The sequence below is a fragment of the Labrus mixtus genome, chromosome 24, assembly GCF_963584025.1.
Source record: "Labrus mixtus chromosome 24, fLabMix1.1, whole genome shotgun sequence".
Classification (NCBI taxonomy): Eukaryota; Metazoa; Chordata; class Actinopteri; order Labriformes; family Labridae; genus Labrus; species Labrus mixtus.
The window spans coordinates 13,144,933-13,162,781 of NC_083635.1; the positions used below are offsets into that span (position 1 = coordinate 13,144,933).

General features: G+C 40.5%; 1 protein-coding gene across 4 annotated transcripts in view; it reads left to right on the forward strand.

The window, feature by feature from the left end:
* Window positions 1-17,849, forward strand: part of LOC132959487 (neural cell adhesion molecule 2-like) — a 277,538-nt gene that overhangs the window by 174,620 nt on the left and 85,069 nt on the right. For all 4 annotated transcript variants that reach the window (XM_061032520.1, XM_061032522.1, XM_061032521.1 and 1 more), the window contains exons 2-3: window positions 4,427-4,501; window positions 13,804-14,010. In XM_061032520.1, coding sequence (XP_060888503.1) covers window positions 4,427-4,501; window positions 13,804-14,010 — 282 coding nt within the window. The remainder of the gene's footprint in view (window positions 1-4,426; window positions 4,502-13,803; window positions 14,011-17,849) is intronic.

Genomic DNA, 17,849 nt, shown 5'->3' on the forward strand with positions numbered 1-17,849 from the left:
ACCCCCACACACACACACACACACACACACACACACACACACACACACAAAGCCATGTTCTCTGTGGTGTCTTTTATTTGGCCATGGCTTTAATGGGCCTTTTTATGGGGAACAGAATTACAGAATCACATCCCTCTCTCCCTGCCAGCTGATTGGACGCTCTCCACTCCGTCATTCAAACATTGAATTTAGTCCGACGCTAAACGCAACAGTGCGTTGAGTCCTGCTGCAGTCCGCTGTAGATTCAGTCACACTGACTTTGCTGCTGGCAAAGTTTCGCACTCTGTTGCTCTGCGTCCAGATGTCGCTAAATTGTTTCACCGGGCCCGCTCCGTCAGCACCTCGTCCGTGTTTGACCTCCATGACCTCCAGATGAGCAAAATAATGATTTGGCATCCGTACAAGAAATTTCAAACTGTGGAGTTTGAATGAGAGCAGCTTGAGGAAAGTTGTACGATATAAGCTTAAAATCTATAAAGGAAGGTGACTTGAGGGCAGAGGTCCATTGAGTGCTTATTTTTAGAGAAACTGGACTTTCATGGGTATTTATCCAACAGTATGAAGTCCAGATTTAACCTGTTAAAGGTACCGTCAATGATTCTTCAGGTTGCATTGAGGGATTGCACAACTGGCTGGTAACACAAAAGTAAACAAAACTGAATTGGTGATGGCTTACATTTTGAGTTTAGTTTATTTAAGTCACTTTTTAAAGTAACTTGGCAAATTTCTGTTATTGTGCAACTTTTACTTTCTTAAAGGAGTGTGTCCTTGGGGCCTTTATCTAAGACACTAACACATCCTCAGCATCAGATGTATTTTGTTTCTGCACTGCGATGAGTGTGAAAAGGTCAAACAACGCTGGGCTCGTCAGCGGTACTTGTTGCTCACCGACCAATCAAAAACAAGGGGCAGGACTTCAACTTTGTCAACAATAATTAACCCGAAGAGAAACTAGTCTTACTAATCTTTTTGGAGGGTACAATATTCCAGGATTAGAGCTGCAGCTTATGCCTGCTGTGTTTAAATTGCTCGTATAATATCTAATCTAGCTGAACTAACTACTGGCAGCGTAGAAAGATCATGTAGTCAGTGGCTAGTTTTAAATGTCACCACTGTGGATTAGATCAGCCAACATGCATTTGTGTTAAAGAAGACTGCAGCAGTATTGAAGTTTTAAGAACTGTCCACTCTCGCTGCAAAGTTTGTAATTCATTGTAAACATTAGCAGCAAAGATTTGGGTCGTGCCAGGACTTGAAAGGCTGGAGCAAAGAAACTCCAGTGTACTGCATTGCAATCGTGTGATTGATCTGTTTAATTAAAAGGCATAAATGTGCATAAACAGTTAAAGTTTGAATTAGTTTTCTTTCAAATTAAGTCTTGCTCCGTGATAGATTCCTCATTTTTTTCTTTTTCTTGCTGTCTTTGAGTTGAAATTAGATTTTTGTTGGAACAATTCAAGTGTCTGTGTTGTTGCGCGAGCTGGCAGTCATGTATGGCATTGACCATCTCAGACACCTTACAAATGGCAATCAATGTTTCCGTCTGTTGTCTTAGTTGCCTGTCTCCAAAGCTTCTCATAATTGGAGCTCATAATTGCTACCAGACTCATAACATATTGACCCGCTCTGTAATAAGCAGGTGGACGCAGCTGAAACCGGTCCATCTCTGAGAATTGATATACTTAGCATGTCTCTTTGTGTCCCCACAAGGCGAGACGCTGTTGACTAAACAAATTCTCCATTGTCATATTTCAAATCCAGTCAGCATTCTCATTAAAACGACGTCAATGGAACTGTTGTCGTGTACGTTTCAGCTCAGAAAATTGCCGTCTGAACACTTCTACCTTCCAGGATGAGCTTAATTATATGATTCACACAACAATGAGTCGCAGGGAAACAAAGGAGTCGGCTATTTTTCTTCTGCCTGCTGGGCTTTGTGTGCAACTTATTATGTGATCAATCACACGCGGACCAAAACAGGATCAATTAATAATTGAAAACCGTTAAACTACTCCAAGAACCGATAGAAATCTGCCTTAAGTCAAGGGGCAGGCGGCGTGGAAGGGCAGCGGGTTAAATAGACATGATTAATCAACCCCAGAGGAGTGTTGGCATTCATATGCAACACAACAATGATACTGAAGAACATAGTTGGATATCTTTTACATTCAACAAACCAACGATGAACCACTTTTTATCAAACTGAGCATTTACATAAGATAAATAAACATCTGCTGAGATATCATGTGCTTTGTTTGTCACGTTAAAGACGAGATGCTGCCTGATTTCTTTTAGTGGTTTTGATGTAGACTCCATTAATGCAATGCACAAAGTAAACTGAGGAGGTACTAGTTAATAGCAGATGGTGTCAAAGGAGCTTAGAAAACTTGTGCCTACTTAATAATCAGCAGTGAATTTTGCAAAGTCACATTTTAATGAAACTGCTTTCTGCTATTTAAAAGTTAAATTGCATTAATTCCTCTCATAATTCTACATGTAGTTCTATAAATGTGACCTGTATGAGCATTGTAGTGGTCCATTCACTGTTCAAAGCAAGATGTTGCTTGATTTCAGAGTGGAATCTAATTTGACTTATTATGCGATGCACACAGTAAACTACTCAATTCAGAAAACCCATCATAACTAACGTACTTTTAGTTTGAAGTTTGCAGGGGTCAATCTTGCATCATTCCTTTAGTTATTCACATTGATTTCTTGCATATCAACTACACTAAGAAAAGCACAAAGCTCTCTCTAGATGTTTCATAGCAGCAGGATTGTACAAGAGTGATGTAAGTGCACAACTGCAATGACTTATTATTATGTCTTAACACATGTAGCTGTAAAGTGTGTTATTGCCTGCAGACATATATGTGACCTATATGAGCATGCAAGTCCTTCACCCAGTGTGTGTGTGTGTGTGTGTGTGTGTGTGTGTGTTTCCCTCAGATTCTGCCAGTGCCTGTGATGGTGTCACACATCAGCAGAAATGATCATATAAATTGATAAGGCAGCTCCTCAATCTCATTATGTGGCCTCCTCAGGCGAAGGTGGCAGTGCCCCTCTACTGCCATCTATAGGCAGCCTCTGTGCATGACAGATGGCTCTAAAAGATAACAGCCAAGGAGCAGCTTCGGTGTGATGATGCTGTTGGCTGCAGCCTTTTCTTCCCCTGGGAATCTGCAGCTAATCATTTCATCATTTCCTCAATTATTGACAGGCGCCCTGAGCTCCACTGTTAAGATCCCAGCGTTGTAGAGAGAATTAACATCCATTAGGTTATTACACAGCATTGGTGTGTGAGTGTGTGTGTGTGTGTGTGTGTGTGTGTGTGTGTGGTGAGAGGTTGTGCCTAACAAGACTTGCAGCTCTAACAGCTGAGGACGAGGAGCTCAGATATGACAGCCTCATCAAATATCTCGCTTCACTCGGCGCTGAGGCGAGACTACCGCTGCGTCGAGAGGCTCTGGCCCAAAAATGACCCGCTCCCCGCTGAGCTGCCAATCATCACACATCACATTAGACACTTCCTCCACTCCGTCTTGCTGCGCTGCCATCAACACACTCACTTTCCTTTGTCTGATTCTCTCAACTCGTCTTTTTTTTTTTATCTTCTTTGTTTTTACAAATTCTTGTCGAGATGGTTTTTCACCTGAACCACCTTTCACTTCAGCCAAACAGAAGTTCCCTGTGAGCCCACATCATGTTATTGCTGTGTTTTCAAACAACCACAGACAAATGGCCGTTGATTGTAGGTTCACTCTGCAAATGTTTTAGGCTGCACGGTGTTTGTCCATCTGAACTACTATTAATGTGTCTTCAAGTGAAATTTCTGCTTTGCTTTTGGTCGGCTCTCAATTTGTCGTGGAGGATTTAAAGAACCTTTGACAAGTCTGTCTCGGCTGGTAGAAATACCTGCACGGTGGAGTTATTTACTGATTCCCATCGCACAAAGCATATTCCACTGTGAGGAGTGATAACTGGAAACAACATTACCTCAGACGAGCTCGTCACAAACAGACACATGCGTGATAGAAGGCGTCTTTTGTGTTGGGAAATCGCTCTTCAGAGATCTATAGAGCAGTTAAAGTTTGAATAAGATATGTAAACTGTCCTTTCAGCAGGGACAATGTGAGATTTCTAAGTTTCTTGTTCATTTCGACGGATATTTTTTGCACAAAAGCTGCACAAGTAAATGGTAGCATACAAAAGGAAAGATAATATAAAATCATGTTTTTGAAACCAATTTTGTATTATTATGTCCCTCCATTATGTTTTCATTCTTAAGGCTGTAATAACTTACCCGTTTCCCTCTCTCTCTCTCTCTCTCTCTCTCTCTCTCTCTCTCTCTCTCTCTCTCTCTCTCTCTCTCTCTCTCTCTCTCTCTCTCTCTGTTTCTCCCTCTATCTTTCCTTCTCTTTTGCAGCCGCCCTGCAGGTGTCCATATCCTTGAACAAAGTGGAGTTAAGTGTCGGAGAGTCCAAGTTCTTCATCTGCACAGGTACAGACTCACACACTGCTGCTTTCTATGTGTGTGTGTGTGTGTGTGTGTGTGTGTGTGTGTGTGTGTGTGTGTTTGGAGGTGGGTCAGGGCTGCAGCAGGGGGTCTTAAAGCAGTGCTTATGAAGTCTGTTTGTTGTTTGTATGGCAGCGAGCGCAACACAATCCATGCTGTCCATATGGTGTGTGACTCTTTGACCCAGACGCCCCCGCCCCCTCTTGTACCCCCCCCCCCCCCCCCCCCGATTGTCCTCCTTAAACGGTGAATCAACACCAGAGGACCTGACGCCGGTGCCAGTGTCTCAGTAGGGTGGCAGCACTCTCTGGCAGGCCGGGCCCGCCTCCCGCTGGCTGCCTCTTCTTCTCCTGCCAACCCACTCAGCGTGGAGCTAACAGCCAGGGGAGAAGGGACACGCTGGGAGGAGCATTGAAGGGGTGTGGAGGTATAACATGTGCCGAGAGGGGCAGAAAAAATGGAGGTGAATGGACTCAAACTGGCGGGAAATGAAAGGGAGATGCTTTTATTGTGTCGAGCGACAGAACTGGGAAGAATGGGGAAGGCTTTGAGGCAGAAGAGCAGTTGGAGGTGGGAGATAAGTAGTCACCATCCACAGCAAAGTGTGTGGGAGGAAGTGTCTGTGTCACTTGTGTCTCTTTCTTTCACCCTTTCCCCCTTTGCAAAAAGGCTGAACGATGATTTTTTTTCTGCCAACTGGAGTGGCAGGACTGCACGCTAAAGCCCAGCAAACCTGAAGAGAGTCTTTAAAAGTGGCTGTTTGGCTTGGAGTTGTTTGAATCAGACCTTGCATGGATATGGATTTGAGAGAAAGTTACAGAGGGAACAGAAGTTGTATGTTGATTTATGATTTTGCGGCTGTTTGCAAGAAGAGGCAGAGCAGAGAAAGGAAACTGTGAAATCAATTCGCTCGCTCGATACAAATCTTTCTTGTTTCAAAAGTTTGCCTGGGAGAAATGACAGCAGGGTGAAATAATTGAACACCTCAGTTTTCACCGAAGCACACGCCTCTAATCTTCTAGTTCAAGCTGCTTAAGGTGAAAAAAGGGTCATGTTGGCTTTGTTTGGAGCTCCTGATTTTCTTCCACTTGTTTATCCTAATTCTTTTACAATAACTGCAAAAACCAAATCGATTTAAAAGAACTATTAGCTTTATTTCAAGACCTTTCTTCTATGAATCACCTTGAATATTCATGATCTGATTGTAAAATAATCATCCTTTAAGGAGGGAAACGGACAGGACTATCTTCAGGCACAGCCAAGGTGTTTGGAAAAAAAATAATGTAACGTTTAGTTTGGTTGTCATTTGACCAGATTTGACTTCGAGGGATCTGAGGGCAAAGTTCTCATGAGAGATTTGTGTCTGACTTTACTCATTACTCAGTGTGTGGACATCTGCAGTATAATAAAGAAAGGTTTTCATTTAAAAAGTACAAAGAGATAGTTACTTACAGTGTTTTTCAGTCCTTTAGCTTTAGGTGTCGCTTACTCAGTCATGAATATTTATTGTCATTGTGAAATACTACAGTAAGACGTGAAACAGAGATGCCCAGGGCTTTTAAATGAACATAGAACGGATCTGTGGCAGTGTGTTTGCTCGTGGCCGTCACTGCAGAATGAAGTAATTCTTTAAAAATGAACAGCTATCATCAAGAGAACAGAGCTCGTCTGGTAGCTGTCGCACTTTACATCGACTCGTCCATGCAATCCGACTTGTTTGTCCTAATGTGAAAAAACGAGCGTTTAACCTTTAAGCGGATGACAACTTAAGAGTTCCACAAAGATTTAAATCTGACCGTCTTCACTTTCCATGACATCTGCACAAGCTCAATGTGCTAATAGAGATTTTATGATGTGATCAAGCGCTTCAGAACATCTACTGAATGGACCTTGAGACGAGGTTGTTGTTTCCGAGGTGATGACTGACTGTGGATTTGAACTCTAGTAGAGCTGCTGATGTGCCAGGTGATCACATAAGGCTTGAATGCAGATGTTTGTAATGGGATTATCATGGTTAAATCTTTAAGGTCCAGATGTGATGTGGATGTTTCTATAATCCTTGAACAGTAAAGTAAATCTTTGGCTGTAGACTACATTTCCCATAAAGTCTAAGGAGACTGTAAACATGCCAAGCCTTCTCTTATAGGTCCTTGCTTTATAAAAAGACGGGAGCACAATAAGCTTTTATTGACCAGAAAAACGCTTTTTTAAAGCGATCACAGCAAAGCGGTCTAAAACCATGTCTTAAATTAATATCTGAGTTGAGGCAGTTTTCGTGGCTGGAAACAGAAAAAGCTGTAGGAAGAGAAAAAGAGAGAAAAAGCTTAGCGAGAAAACAAACAGTTGTACCGAGCTGCAGATCGGGAGGGCTGGAGAGATTGTCTTTGGAAAATAGTCAGCTCTAAGTGGTCTGCAAGAGAAAACAGCATTTGTGTTTGTGACACCTTGCACCTCGGCTGAATCTGTTTTTGTGTTTGTTTGTTTCTATCGGGGGGGGAAGGTCAGGGACATCTTTATGGTGAATTCAGTTAGAGCTATGAGCTGTTTCTGCGACTATGCTCCTTTCCACAACATCACTACGGTGCATGCTGGGTAATCGAAGACAGCTTTTGTGCACATCCCTTTTATTCAGCTGAACAACATGTGTGCTTTTTTACTCAGTACAAATATATCTGTATATCTGTCCATATGATTGTTCCTGCTGAAGAACTATGTGGTACTTACACAATCCGCCACATCGATTCTTTTTACCACATTATAATGTAAGACTGATGGACAGACTCAAACCAACCAAACTAATTCTGTTATTCTTGTTATAAATTCTGCAGGAACTTATTCTTGCATTTTATTTTTTGATAACGTCCCTGGAATCTTCCATGTGCACAACTAACTACCTATTTTTGATACCACTCCTAGCTTTTGAAACAGCACAGGAGGAGCTCTTTCAGGAATTGTAAATAACCACACACAAAGAAACGAGGAAGCCTAAAATAGCTATGCAAAGTTTTGTTGATGTAGTTCTTATTATTCCTTTCCCCACGATCGGCTCATTTAATGAAATAAAATCATGATTAGGGGTCACAAATCTCACTGCTCAGATTCTGTCACAGATCAGATCTTATTTTCAGATCGGCATATTGAAGCACAATACATCTCCATGTATCCTGATTATGCTCACTATCACTATTCACATTGCTAAAGTTTCAATAGAGTGCAACAGATTCACATTACAACAGAAAACAGAAATCCCTCTGTGAAAAACACGTTTTATTTCATCTACAGAAACGGCTTTTTTTCCACATTTGAACTGTTAAACACTTAACATATAAACTCTGTTCATTTAGAGTGGGGGGTTATCCAAACTAATCATAGATCAAATGTGATCTGTTGCAGAACAAATAATGAAGTAATTAGTGTCTTTGAGTAATCTTCAGTTCTTAATTGAGATTTGAAATGCTTGATTGTGCCTTTTTTGAAAGCAAAAGCAGATCTCCTGTCGGGGTTAAATGAACCTGAGCTCATGGCAGGACAAATAAGGCAGTTGATAAAACAGTGCTAAGGTGTGTGTTTAACCTCCCCTATGACTGAGGTGGCAGACAGCCAGAACAAGTGTTGGCTGCAAAACACAAACCGAGGCGGCTACAAAGGCATCCTGAACAGTTCAAGATCCAACTGCTTTTGCATTCTCATCCAGTGAGGTCACATCGCTGTTCCCAGCAGACCTCGGTTTAACCATTGGCCGGATATCACAGAGCAGTCAGAGCAGGAAAAGAGTGCGGGATAAATATGTAGCCGATAATCATGTCAAGCTATGCTCACATACCTGCTGACCAGAGTGATTCCTTCAGTGTTTCTCTCCTGCTGTCTACTCCCCTTGAGACGTGACTCAATTACCATCATGGCTCCAGCGTCAGCCACCAAGGGGGCGTTGGAGTGCTTCGGCTTGCGGCTAATAAAGGCGCCATGGGGTATGTCTAGTCAATCCTCAGACTTGTGCAGGATTGCTTCAATATTTCTGTTGTTTCATAGAGCTCTGTCACTGCTAAGGATCCTCATAAACACAGTCTCATACACTTTCTAGGCAGAATGCTCTTATGAATTGATTTGATACAGGAGACAGAATTGAACAAAACAGAGCACAAACCTGATGTCTTACATAGAGAGCTGCTCTTTTTAAACCTTTGTGTTTAATGCATAAAGCTCTTTCAGTTCTTAATACATTATTTCAGAGCCGGGTAGTGTAAGGATCAAGTGTCTCTGGTTGTAGGTGGGAATGCTTGAGCTTATACTTTGAAAGAATATAAAAAACAAGAGAAAACACAGAGTGCATCAGGCTGCTTGTGTTTGTATAGCGCCTTGTTCATTTGACACAGTTGAAGTTGCTCCTGACAAGTACATACATTGTCTTTGCAATGTTTTTTTCATCTCGGCTGCAGATCTAAAATGATTCATGAAAACATGAAAACACCTCTTTATTTTTTCTCTTAATTCCAGAGCATCCTTTTGTTTTATGAGATGTTATGTTAAACTGTCTCTCACTGTCTTACAAGGTGATTCAGTTGGTACAAATAGGACAATATCATCTGCATAAAGCAGGAAACCAGCCTCAAGTCTTAGAAACAAACAAACAAACAGAGAGCCAAGGATTGACCCCTGGGGAACTCCCTGTTTGTGGTTTTTAAAGGATTCAACTTGAATACATTGCTCTCAAATGTGGAGCTATGAACCAAACAAATGAAATGCTTGTTTAGAAAAGTTGAATGTGGATAGCCCGGTCCAAAAGACTGAAAGGTTGATGGTGTTGGATGCATTTTGTGGGTTGAGGGACACGGCTGATACAAATTGCGCCAGCTGCTCGCCCTGGTCTTCTGTGAGGCTGTTTTTCCACATGCAATTAAAACAAGCAGTAAAATAAACTTTATGTGCTTCTGCATGGTCGGCATTTTGCTCGTGCCTAGAAATCATTGTTTTATCACTTTACCTTCAGATGATTCCGTCATGCCAAGAATCAGTACTAACACCAGAGCTAATGCAGATTTGAAGAGCGGGTTGACATACATTTTCATCAGCTAAGTTGTAAAGAAAGAGGGAGGCAGGGCTGAGCGTTGAAACAGGGCAGCACACTACGCACTCCTGTCTTCTCAGATCATCTGTGAAGCAAACGGCCTGTCACAATGCTAGCTGCATCAATGGAAACGTATTTAGCTGTCTCTGCTGTCAACAGATTGTAAAATGGTAAGGGGTGATAACGTTGTGATGCTAACAGGTGTAAAGAGGAGCCTGTAGCGATTGCTAGACACTTATCTCTTCCTCACAAGTACCCACATGAACCACAAGGGAAGCCACGTGTGACGGAAAGCAGGGCGATGAGGAGAACGGTTTGTACTGTAACACAGATTTCAGCAATGTCGTGTTTGATTGCCTCATCAGATTTGTTGGCCTCAATACTAACGAGAAGCAGAAACACATGCCAGGATAGGATTCTGATGCTTGTTGGGAGCATTGTGATGATGATTGTTGTAAGCAAGCTGCGGAGTGCGTTGGAGCATGCATGTTTTTTTATGATGCAAAGAGCAGTCATCAAAAGGAACATTTGGTAATCAGATGATTTTTGATTTACCTTCAGCGCCGTCCATGAGCCTTCTCAGATTTCTTATTGATTTTTAACCCTACATGCTGTACAAATATTGTATGATTCAAACACAATCCAGCCACACATAAAGCCTTCACCTCACAGCTACACCTGGGAGATCTAAAGATGAAGCATCACCACCTTCTGCTAGAGCAGCTGGAGGTTAAAAGCTTTGCTCAAGGGCATCTTACAGATAGTTACTGAAGGGAGAAGAGAGCTTTCAAACTGCCTGCTTACCTCTCTCTCCTTCTCTCTCCTTCTCTCTCCTTCTCTCTCTCCTTCTCTCTCTCTCTTCCTCTGGTCTTTTCTCTCAACACAAGCTTCTGCAATTTTCCTAAAAGCGACACACATGTCACAAACTTGTACTGCTCATTCTTCCTGCTCCTTTTATTCTTTTGTAAGCTTATTGAAGTCCAGCCACCTGTCTCCAAGCGGCTGGCGAGCCTCTGTCCATCTATTCTCTTGTTCAAGGCTCTGGCTGATTGATAGGCCAGGTAATAGCACACTACACTGACACTTTTATTTGCAGAATTTACAGGCAATGGGCACCTGCTGCTTGCAGATTGTGCTATTATCTCCTGCAGAGGCCAGATAAGTTCACAGGTTACATATGGAGGCCATTTTAATTAGGACGCGCGCACTACGTTTTTAGCGTGCTCGCCATGATTTCTGGGTGTACGCTGTGTTTGTATATGTACATAATCTTTTAAATGAGAGTGGAATTTAGAGCCTACATATGTCCCGATTCCCTTACAGGCCTATTAGCTATGTAAATCCAAGATTATGACATAATCCATGTGATTTCAGTCCGTCTGTTCACCAACAACAACTTTGGCTTCTTCTCAGCTGTTCTGCAGAGCAAAGTTAGCAGCAGTATCAACATGCAACACCTCAGTTATATAAGTAGGGACTTTTTCTTTTACTTACTCAGTGGCAGTCCTGAATTCATAAAAGAAAGTACCATAGGATAAATAATCAAATAATTTCTGGAAAGTCTGGTACATTTTATATTTAAAACTGTTTTATTCATGTATGCATTCATGTGGCACTTTGCTCAGTACTCAAATGCAAACATTTTTAAATAAAAAATAGACATACAGTGAAGTACACAGGTTACCGAGCATCATTTGAAAACTACAGCTGACCTAAAAGCAAAGAAAATTGCCAGGTTCAGCTTAAACGGTTGATTTTGAACAACATGGGGCGGGTATGAACATCCTCTTGCAGGGCCCAGTCTAGTATTTCCAGAGCTGAGTAAACAGAACTTTCCAAAAAGTTTTGGGTAAAGGGGACTAAAATATTGAAACAGTACGACTCATTAGCTGCATACACAAAGCAGGGAATCCAGCCAGCTGTTATCCAACTGCATTTTCTTCCCAGACACACTGCAGGCTGAGCATCTTTCAGGCTGGCTAGCTTCATGCATAGAGAATGTCACTCATGGGAAATCTAATACCTTCACTAATATTCTTGGGAGTGGAAGGTAGAACTTGTTTGTCCATTTTGAAAAACACATAAAACTATTGAAAGTCAACAAGAGGAAACTTGGAAGAAGGTAATGAACGTCCTCAGGCATTAAAATGTCAAACTGCTGTTCTGAATAGATCCCAGGTGAGAGTGGGTGTAAACATGAAAACATCTCTTTCCTGAGCGCTGAATGTAAACATGGAAACATCTCTTTACTGAGTGCTGAATGTAAACATGGAAACATCTCTTTACTGAACACTGAATGTAAACATGGAAACATCTCTTTCCTGAGTGCTGAATGTAAACATAGAAACATCTCTTTACTGAACACTGAATGTAAACATGGAAACATCTCTTTACTGAACACTGAATCTAAACATGAAAACATCTCTTTACTGAGCACTGAATGTAAACATGGAAACATCTCTTTACTGAACACTGAATGTAAACATGGAAACATCTCTTTCCTGAGCACTGAATGTAAACATGGAAACATCTCTTTACTGAACACTGAATGTAAACATGGAAACATCTCTTTACTGAGCACTGAATGTAAACATGAAAACATCTCTTTACTGAACACTGAATGTAAACATAGAAACATCTCTTTACTGAACACTGAATGTAAACATGGAAACATCTCTTTACTGAACACTGAATGTAAACATGGAAACATCTCTTTACTGAACACTGAATGTAAACATGAAAACATCTCTTTACTGAACACTGAATGTAAACATAGAAACATCTCTTTACTGAACACTGAATCTAAACATGAAAACATCTCTTTACTGAACACTGAATGTAAACATGGAAACATCTCTTTACTGAACACTGAATGTAAACATGAAAACATCTCTTTACTGAACACTGAATGTAAACATAGAAACATCTCTTTACTGAACACTGAATGTAAACATAGAAACATCTCTTTACTGAACACTGAATGTAAACATGGAAACATCTCTTTACTGAACACTGAATGTAAACATGGAAACATCTCTTTCCTGAGCACTGAATGTAAACATGGAAACATCTCTTTACTGAACACTGAATGTAAACATGAAAACATCTCTTTACTGAACACTGAATGTAAACATGAAAACATCTCTTTACTGAACACTGAATGTAAACATGAAAACATCTCTTTACTGAACACTGAATGTAAACATGAAAACATCTCTTTACTGAACACTGAATGTAAACATAGAAACATCTCTTTACTGAACACTGAATGTAAACATAGAAACATCTCTTTACTGAACACTGAATGTAAACATGAAAACATCTCTTTACTGAACACTGAATGTAAACATGAAAACATCTCTTTACTGAACACTGAATGTAAACATAGAAACATCTCTTTACTGAACACTGAATGTAAACATGAAAACATCTCTTTACTGAACACTGAATGTAAACATGGAAACATCTCTTTACTGAACACTGAATGTAAACATGGAAACATCTCTTTACTGAACACTGAATGTAAACATGGAAACATCTCTTTACTGAACACTGAATGTAAACATAGAAACATCTCTTTACTGAACACTGAATGTAAACATAGAAACATCTCTTTACTGAACACTGAATGTAAACATGGAAACATCTCTTTACTGAACACTGAATGTAAACATGGAAACATCTCTTTACTGAACACTGAATGTAAACATGGAAACATCTCTTTACTGAACACTGAATGTAAACATGGAAACATCTCTTTACTGAACACTGAATGTAAACATGGAAACATCTCTTTACTGAACACTGAATGTAAACATAGAAACATCTCTTTACTGAACACTGAATGTAAACATAGAAACATCTCTTTACTGAGCACTGAATGTAAACATGAAAACATCTCTTTACTGAGCACTGAATGTAAACATGGAAACATCTCTTTACTGAACACTGAATGTAAACATGAAAACATCTCTTTACTGAGCACTGAATGTAAACATGGAAACATCTCTTTACTGAACACTGAATGTAAACATAGAAACATCTCTTTACTGAACACTGAATGTAAACATAGAAACATCTCTTTACTGAACACTGAATGTAAACATGGAAAGGCAAACAGAACATTGAGACCATCCTTCCTCTCTTGGTAAAAAAAAACAAAGAGCAACATTCACACATCAGAATCACTTTGTTTCATCTCTTTCTCTGACCTTGCTTCTAGCTATCGGCGAGCCCGTGCGGCTGGAGTGGTACAACCCCCAGGGCGAACGCATCGTGGCATCCAAAAGAATGGCGCTCCACACGGAGACGTCACGATCAAGGCTCATCATCTACAACGCCATCATCGAGGATGCGGGTATCTACCGCTGCCAGGCCACCGACGCCACCGGCCATACGGAGGAGGCCTCAGTCGTGCTGGAGATCTACCGTAAGTTTGACATAACAAGTGTTATCTCGAGACACTTTACAAGAAGCAGGTAAAAGACCTTACTTATTGTTATGTTATATAAAGCAGGTAAAAGACCTTACTCATTGTTATGTTATATAAAGCAGGTAAAAGACCTTACTCTTTGTTATGTTATATAAAGCAGGTAAAAGACCTTATTCATTGTTATGTTACATAAAGCAGGTAAAAGACCTTACTCATTGTTATGTTACATAAAGCAGGTAAAAGACCTTATTCATTGTTATGTTACATAAAGCAGGTAAAAGACCTTACTCATTGTTATGTTATATAAAGCAGGTAAAAGACCTTACTCATTGTTATGTTACATAAAGCAGGTAAAAGACCTTACTCATTGTTATGATACATAAAGCAGGTAAAAGACCTTACTCATTGTTATGTTATATAAAGCAGGTAAAAGACCTTACTCATTGTTATGTTACATAAAGCAGGTAAAAGACCTTACTCATTGTTATGTTATATAAAGCAGGTAAAAGACCTTACTCATTGTTATGTTACATAAAGCAGGTAAAAGACCTTACTCATTGTTATGTTACAAAAAGCAGGTAAAAGACCTTACTCATTGTTATGTTACAAAAAGCAGGTAAAAGACCTTACTCATTGTTATGTTACATAAAGCAGGTAAAAGACCTTACTCATTGTTATGTTATATAAAGCAGGTAAAAGACCTTACTCATTGTTATGTTACATAAAGCAGGTAAAAGACCTTACTCATTGTTATGTTACATAAAGCAGGTAAAAGACCTTACTCATTGTTATGTTACATAAAGCAGGTAAAAGACCTTACTCATTGTTATGTTATATAAAGCAGGTAAAAGACCTTACTCATTGTTATGTTATAAAAAGCAGGTAAAAGACCTTACTCATTGTTATGTTACATAAAGCAGGTAAAAGACCTTACTCATTGTTATGTTACATAAAGCAGGTAAAAGACCTTACTTATTGTTATGTTACAAAAAGCAGGTAAAAGACCTTACTCATTGTTATGTTACATAAAGCAGGTAAAAGACCTTACTCATTGTTATGTTACATAAAGCAGGTAAAAGACCTTACTCTTTGTTATGTTACAAAAAGCAGGTAAAAGACCTTACTCATTGTTATGTTACGAAAAGCAGGTAAAAGACCTTACTCATTGTTATGTTACAAAAAGCAGGTAAAAGACCTTACTCATTGTTATGTTACATAAAGCAGGTAAAAGACCTTAGTCATTGTTATGTTACATAAAGCAGGTAAAAGACCTTACTCATTGTTATGTTACATAAAGCAGGTAAAAGACCTTACTTATTGTTATGTTACAAAGATCCGGCCTATCCATCATGAGCACTTTAGCAAAGCAGCAAAAGTTACAGTGGTAAGGGTTAGGGTAGGCAGAAATCTTCTGCTGGATCCCCTCTCTGGTTTGGAAAGGGATAGGGGGAGAGATGGGATAAGATGCAGGAAGAGGGATAGGGAGCAAGGGGGAGATTGGAGGCAAGCCGTCCATCAACATCAGAATGATGATTTGTTTTCCTCATGAGGACATGAAGAGAATAAAACTCTCACATTAGTGTTTAATCACAGGGATGGTTCCATTCCAGTTCTAAACCTAACCATATCCACAAAGGGTAGCTCTGTTTGTCTGCGTTTTAGTAGCATGTGTGTATCGCTGACTCTGTGAGAGTGTGTGTTAAATTCCTTCTTGTGATTAAAGTATAATGACGGCTCGTAATGCCTTGGGAATCGGTACCTGCCAGGCATAATGAGGGATGTGGCTCTGCCTTGCTGACCGGTCACTTTTTCTCGGGACTAAACTCGATGTTACAAGGCGGGGGCAGCTCAGCGGTTACACAAAGTGTCCCCTCGCAGGTTCCAGGCGGTGAATCAACCACCATTTGTCCTCTTTTAGTGTCCTTGGGCAAGACATCCAACTTAAACACAATCAGCCCGTTCCTGTGATTTGTGTTGGATAAAGAATTATCTCCCAAGTAGCCGCTGCAAACCTGCTCTAACTTGGTTTTTCAAAGATGAACCTCCTTGTACTTTTTCTTAAAGATGTTAGAGAACACATAGTGGTTATCCTAAAGGTGTGTTCGATCATCTTCAGTACAAAAAAATAGATTCATCAAGGGATCAGGATTAGACATTAGACATCATTTTGAAATACAATTCTAAGAACATAAAATTAAACAACTCAAAGAGTAAAATCTGAAAAATCTTATTCACAATCCAAATGAACCCTCACAATAATGGCAGTGTTTTTTCTGCACCTTCAAACCCAATTAAGTATTTCTGCAGTCCCTGCTTGGGCCTCTTTTAAGTCCCAAAGGCTCAGCATGTACAACATTTTCTATTCATAGGAGGGACAATAGCAGAGACTCACAAAAAAAGACTCAATAAGAACAGAGTGAATTCTGTGATTGGAATAACACAAATGCCCAGATAGTCCGGGACTTTGATCAGAAGTCTTCCCCAAGTTTAATTGGAGAAAACTTCACAGGGATTTGATTCCATGAGACACACACACACACACACACACACACACACACACACACACACACAGTCATATGTGCACACACTTTGGAAATCATCACCTGATGTGTGGTTGCCTTTTTCATCCTGGCCCAGCGAACCATTAGGGGAGACATCACAGCCTCAATCACACCTGCCACCGCTAAGCCCTCGCCTCATTCACCACATAACCAGCTCCCTGAAACCATTGTTTCCATGGCAACTGGGCGTCACTCACTCGGGGAGGCTCTCGGTGTAGATTGCACGAGCAGCATGCAGGATGAAAACCTGCCTAGAGCTGCAGCCAGCCGTTCTGCCAGCCGCACAGCCGGAGCAGGCGAGGACTCCTCGGGCGGCGCAAGGGCCCGTGTGCTACAACATGTCGTACATGAAATCTTCGACCTGTGGGAGGGAAAGTGTTGACATCCTCTCAGTTGTTGCTGACAACTCCATGATGGCCTGTTGTACCTGTGTAACATTGAGTGGCAGATCAATTTTTCAGTCCGAAACAGGTGCCTCTGCTTGAGTTAACTTCATAGAACAACACACAGCTGATAAATACATATGGACCCCAGATAAGGAACACGACTCAGCAAATCCCCTTTATTGTCCTTGGATGACTTTGCATGCTAAGTTTAGTTTTTGTCCTGAGTACTTAAGTGCTCCTCTGGCTTTTTCACATTAGTTGTTTTGAGTGAAATGTCTATAACCATGTGTTTGATCGTCATCACATTTGGGACAGACGTTCCTTTTCCCTTAGGATGAAATGGTGCATCTCAGGTCTCTAAAATGCTGCCAACCAGCTCACCAATGTCAGCTGAGACCATCTTCAGCAACCTCTAACCTGATAAGCCAGATGATAATGGATTGATGAAACATGCCTTGACCTGGTTGACCTTTCATTTAGAGCCATCATCATGTCAAAATGTAACATTTTCCAATATTTTGGTCGAGGACAAATACTTAAAAATAGTGAACTATTGACATCTACATCAGCCTCGACTCTACTATATTATTATATCCTTACATCTACATAAATAGTTTAAATGGCACTGATACCAATATTCAAAGTCCCCAGAGGATGAACCTTTTAATAACCTCTTGTACCAAAAACAGGTGGATCACATTTAGATCATTTAGATTTAAGTTTATATATTCATTGTCCTCTGAAGACTTTAGGGACTCTTCGACGTACCCACATATTGCACATTTTGTCTAGAACCATCATTCTGTCAAATACTTTGGTACAAGTCCAACTCTTGCAAGAACAGATGGAACAGATAGCCTAGGCTGTTCTTGTTGTCTGCTGATGATGA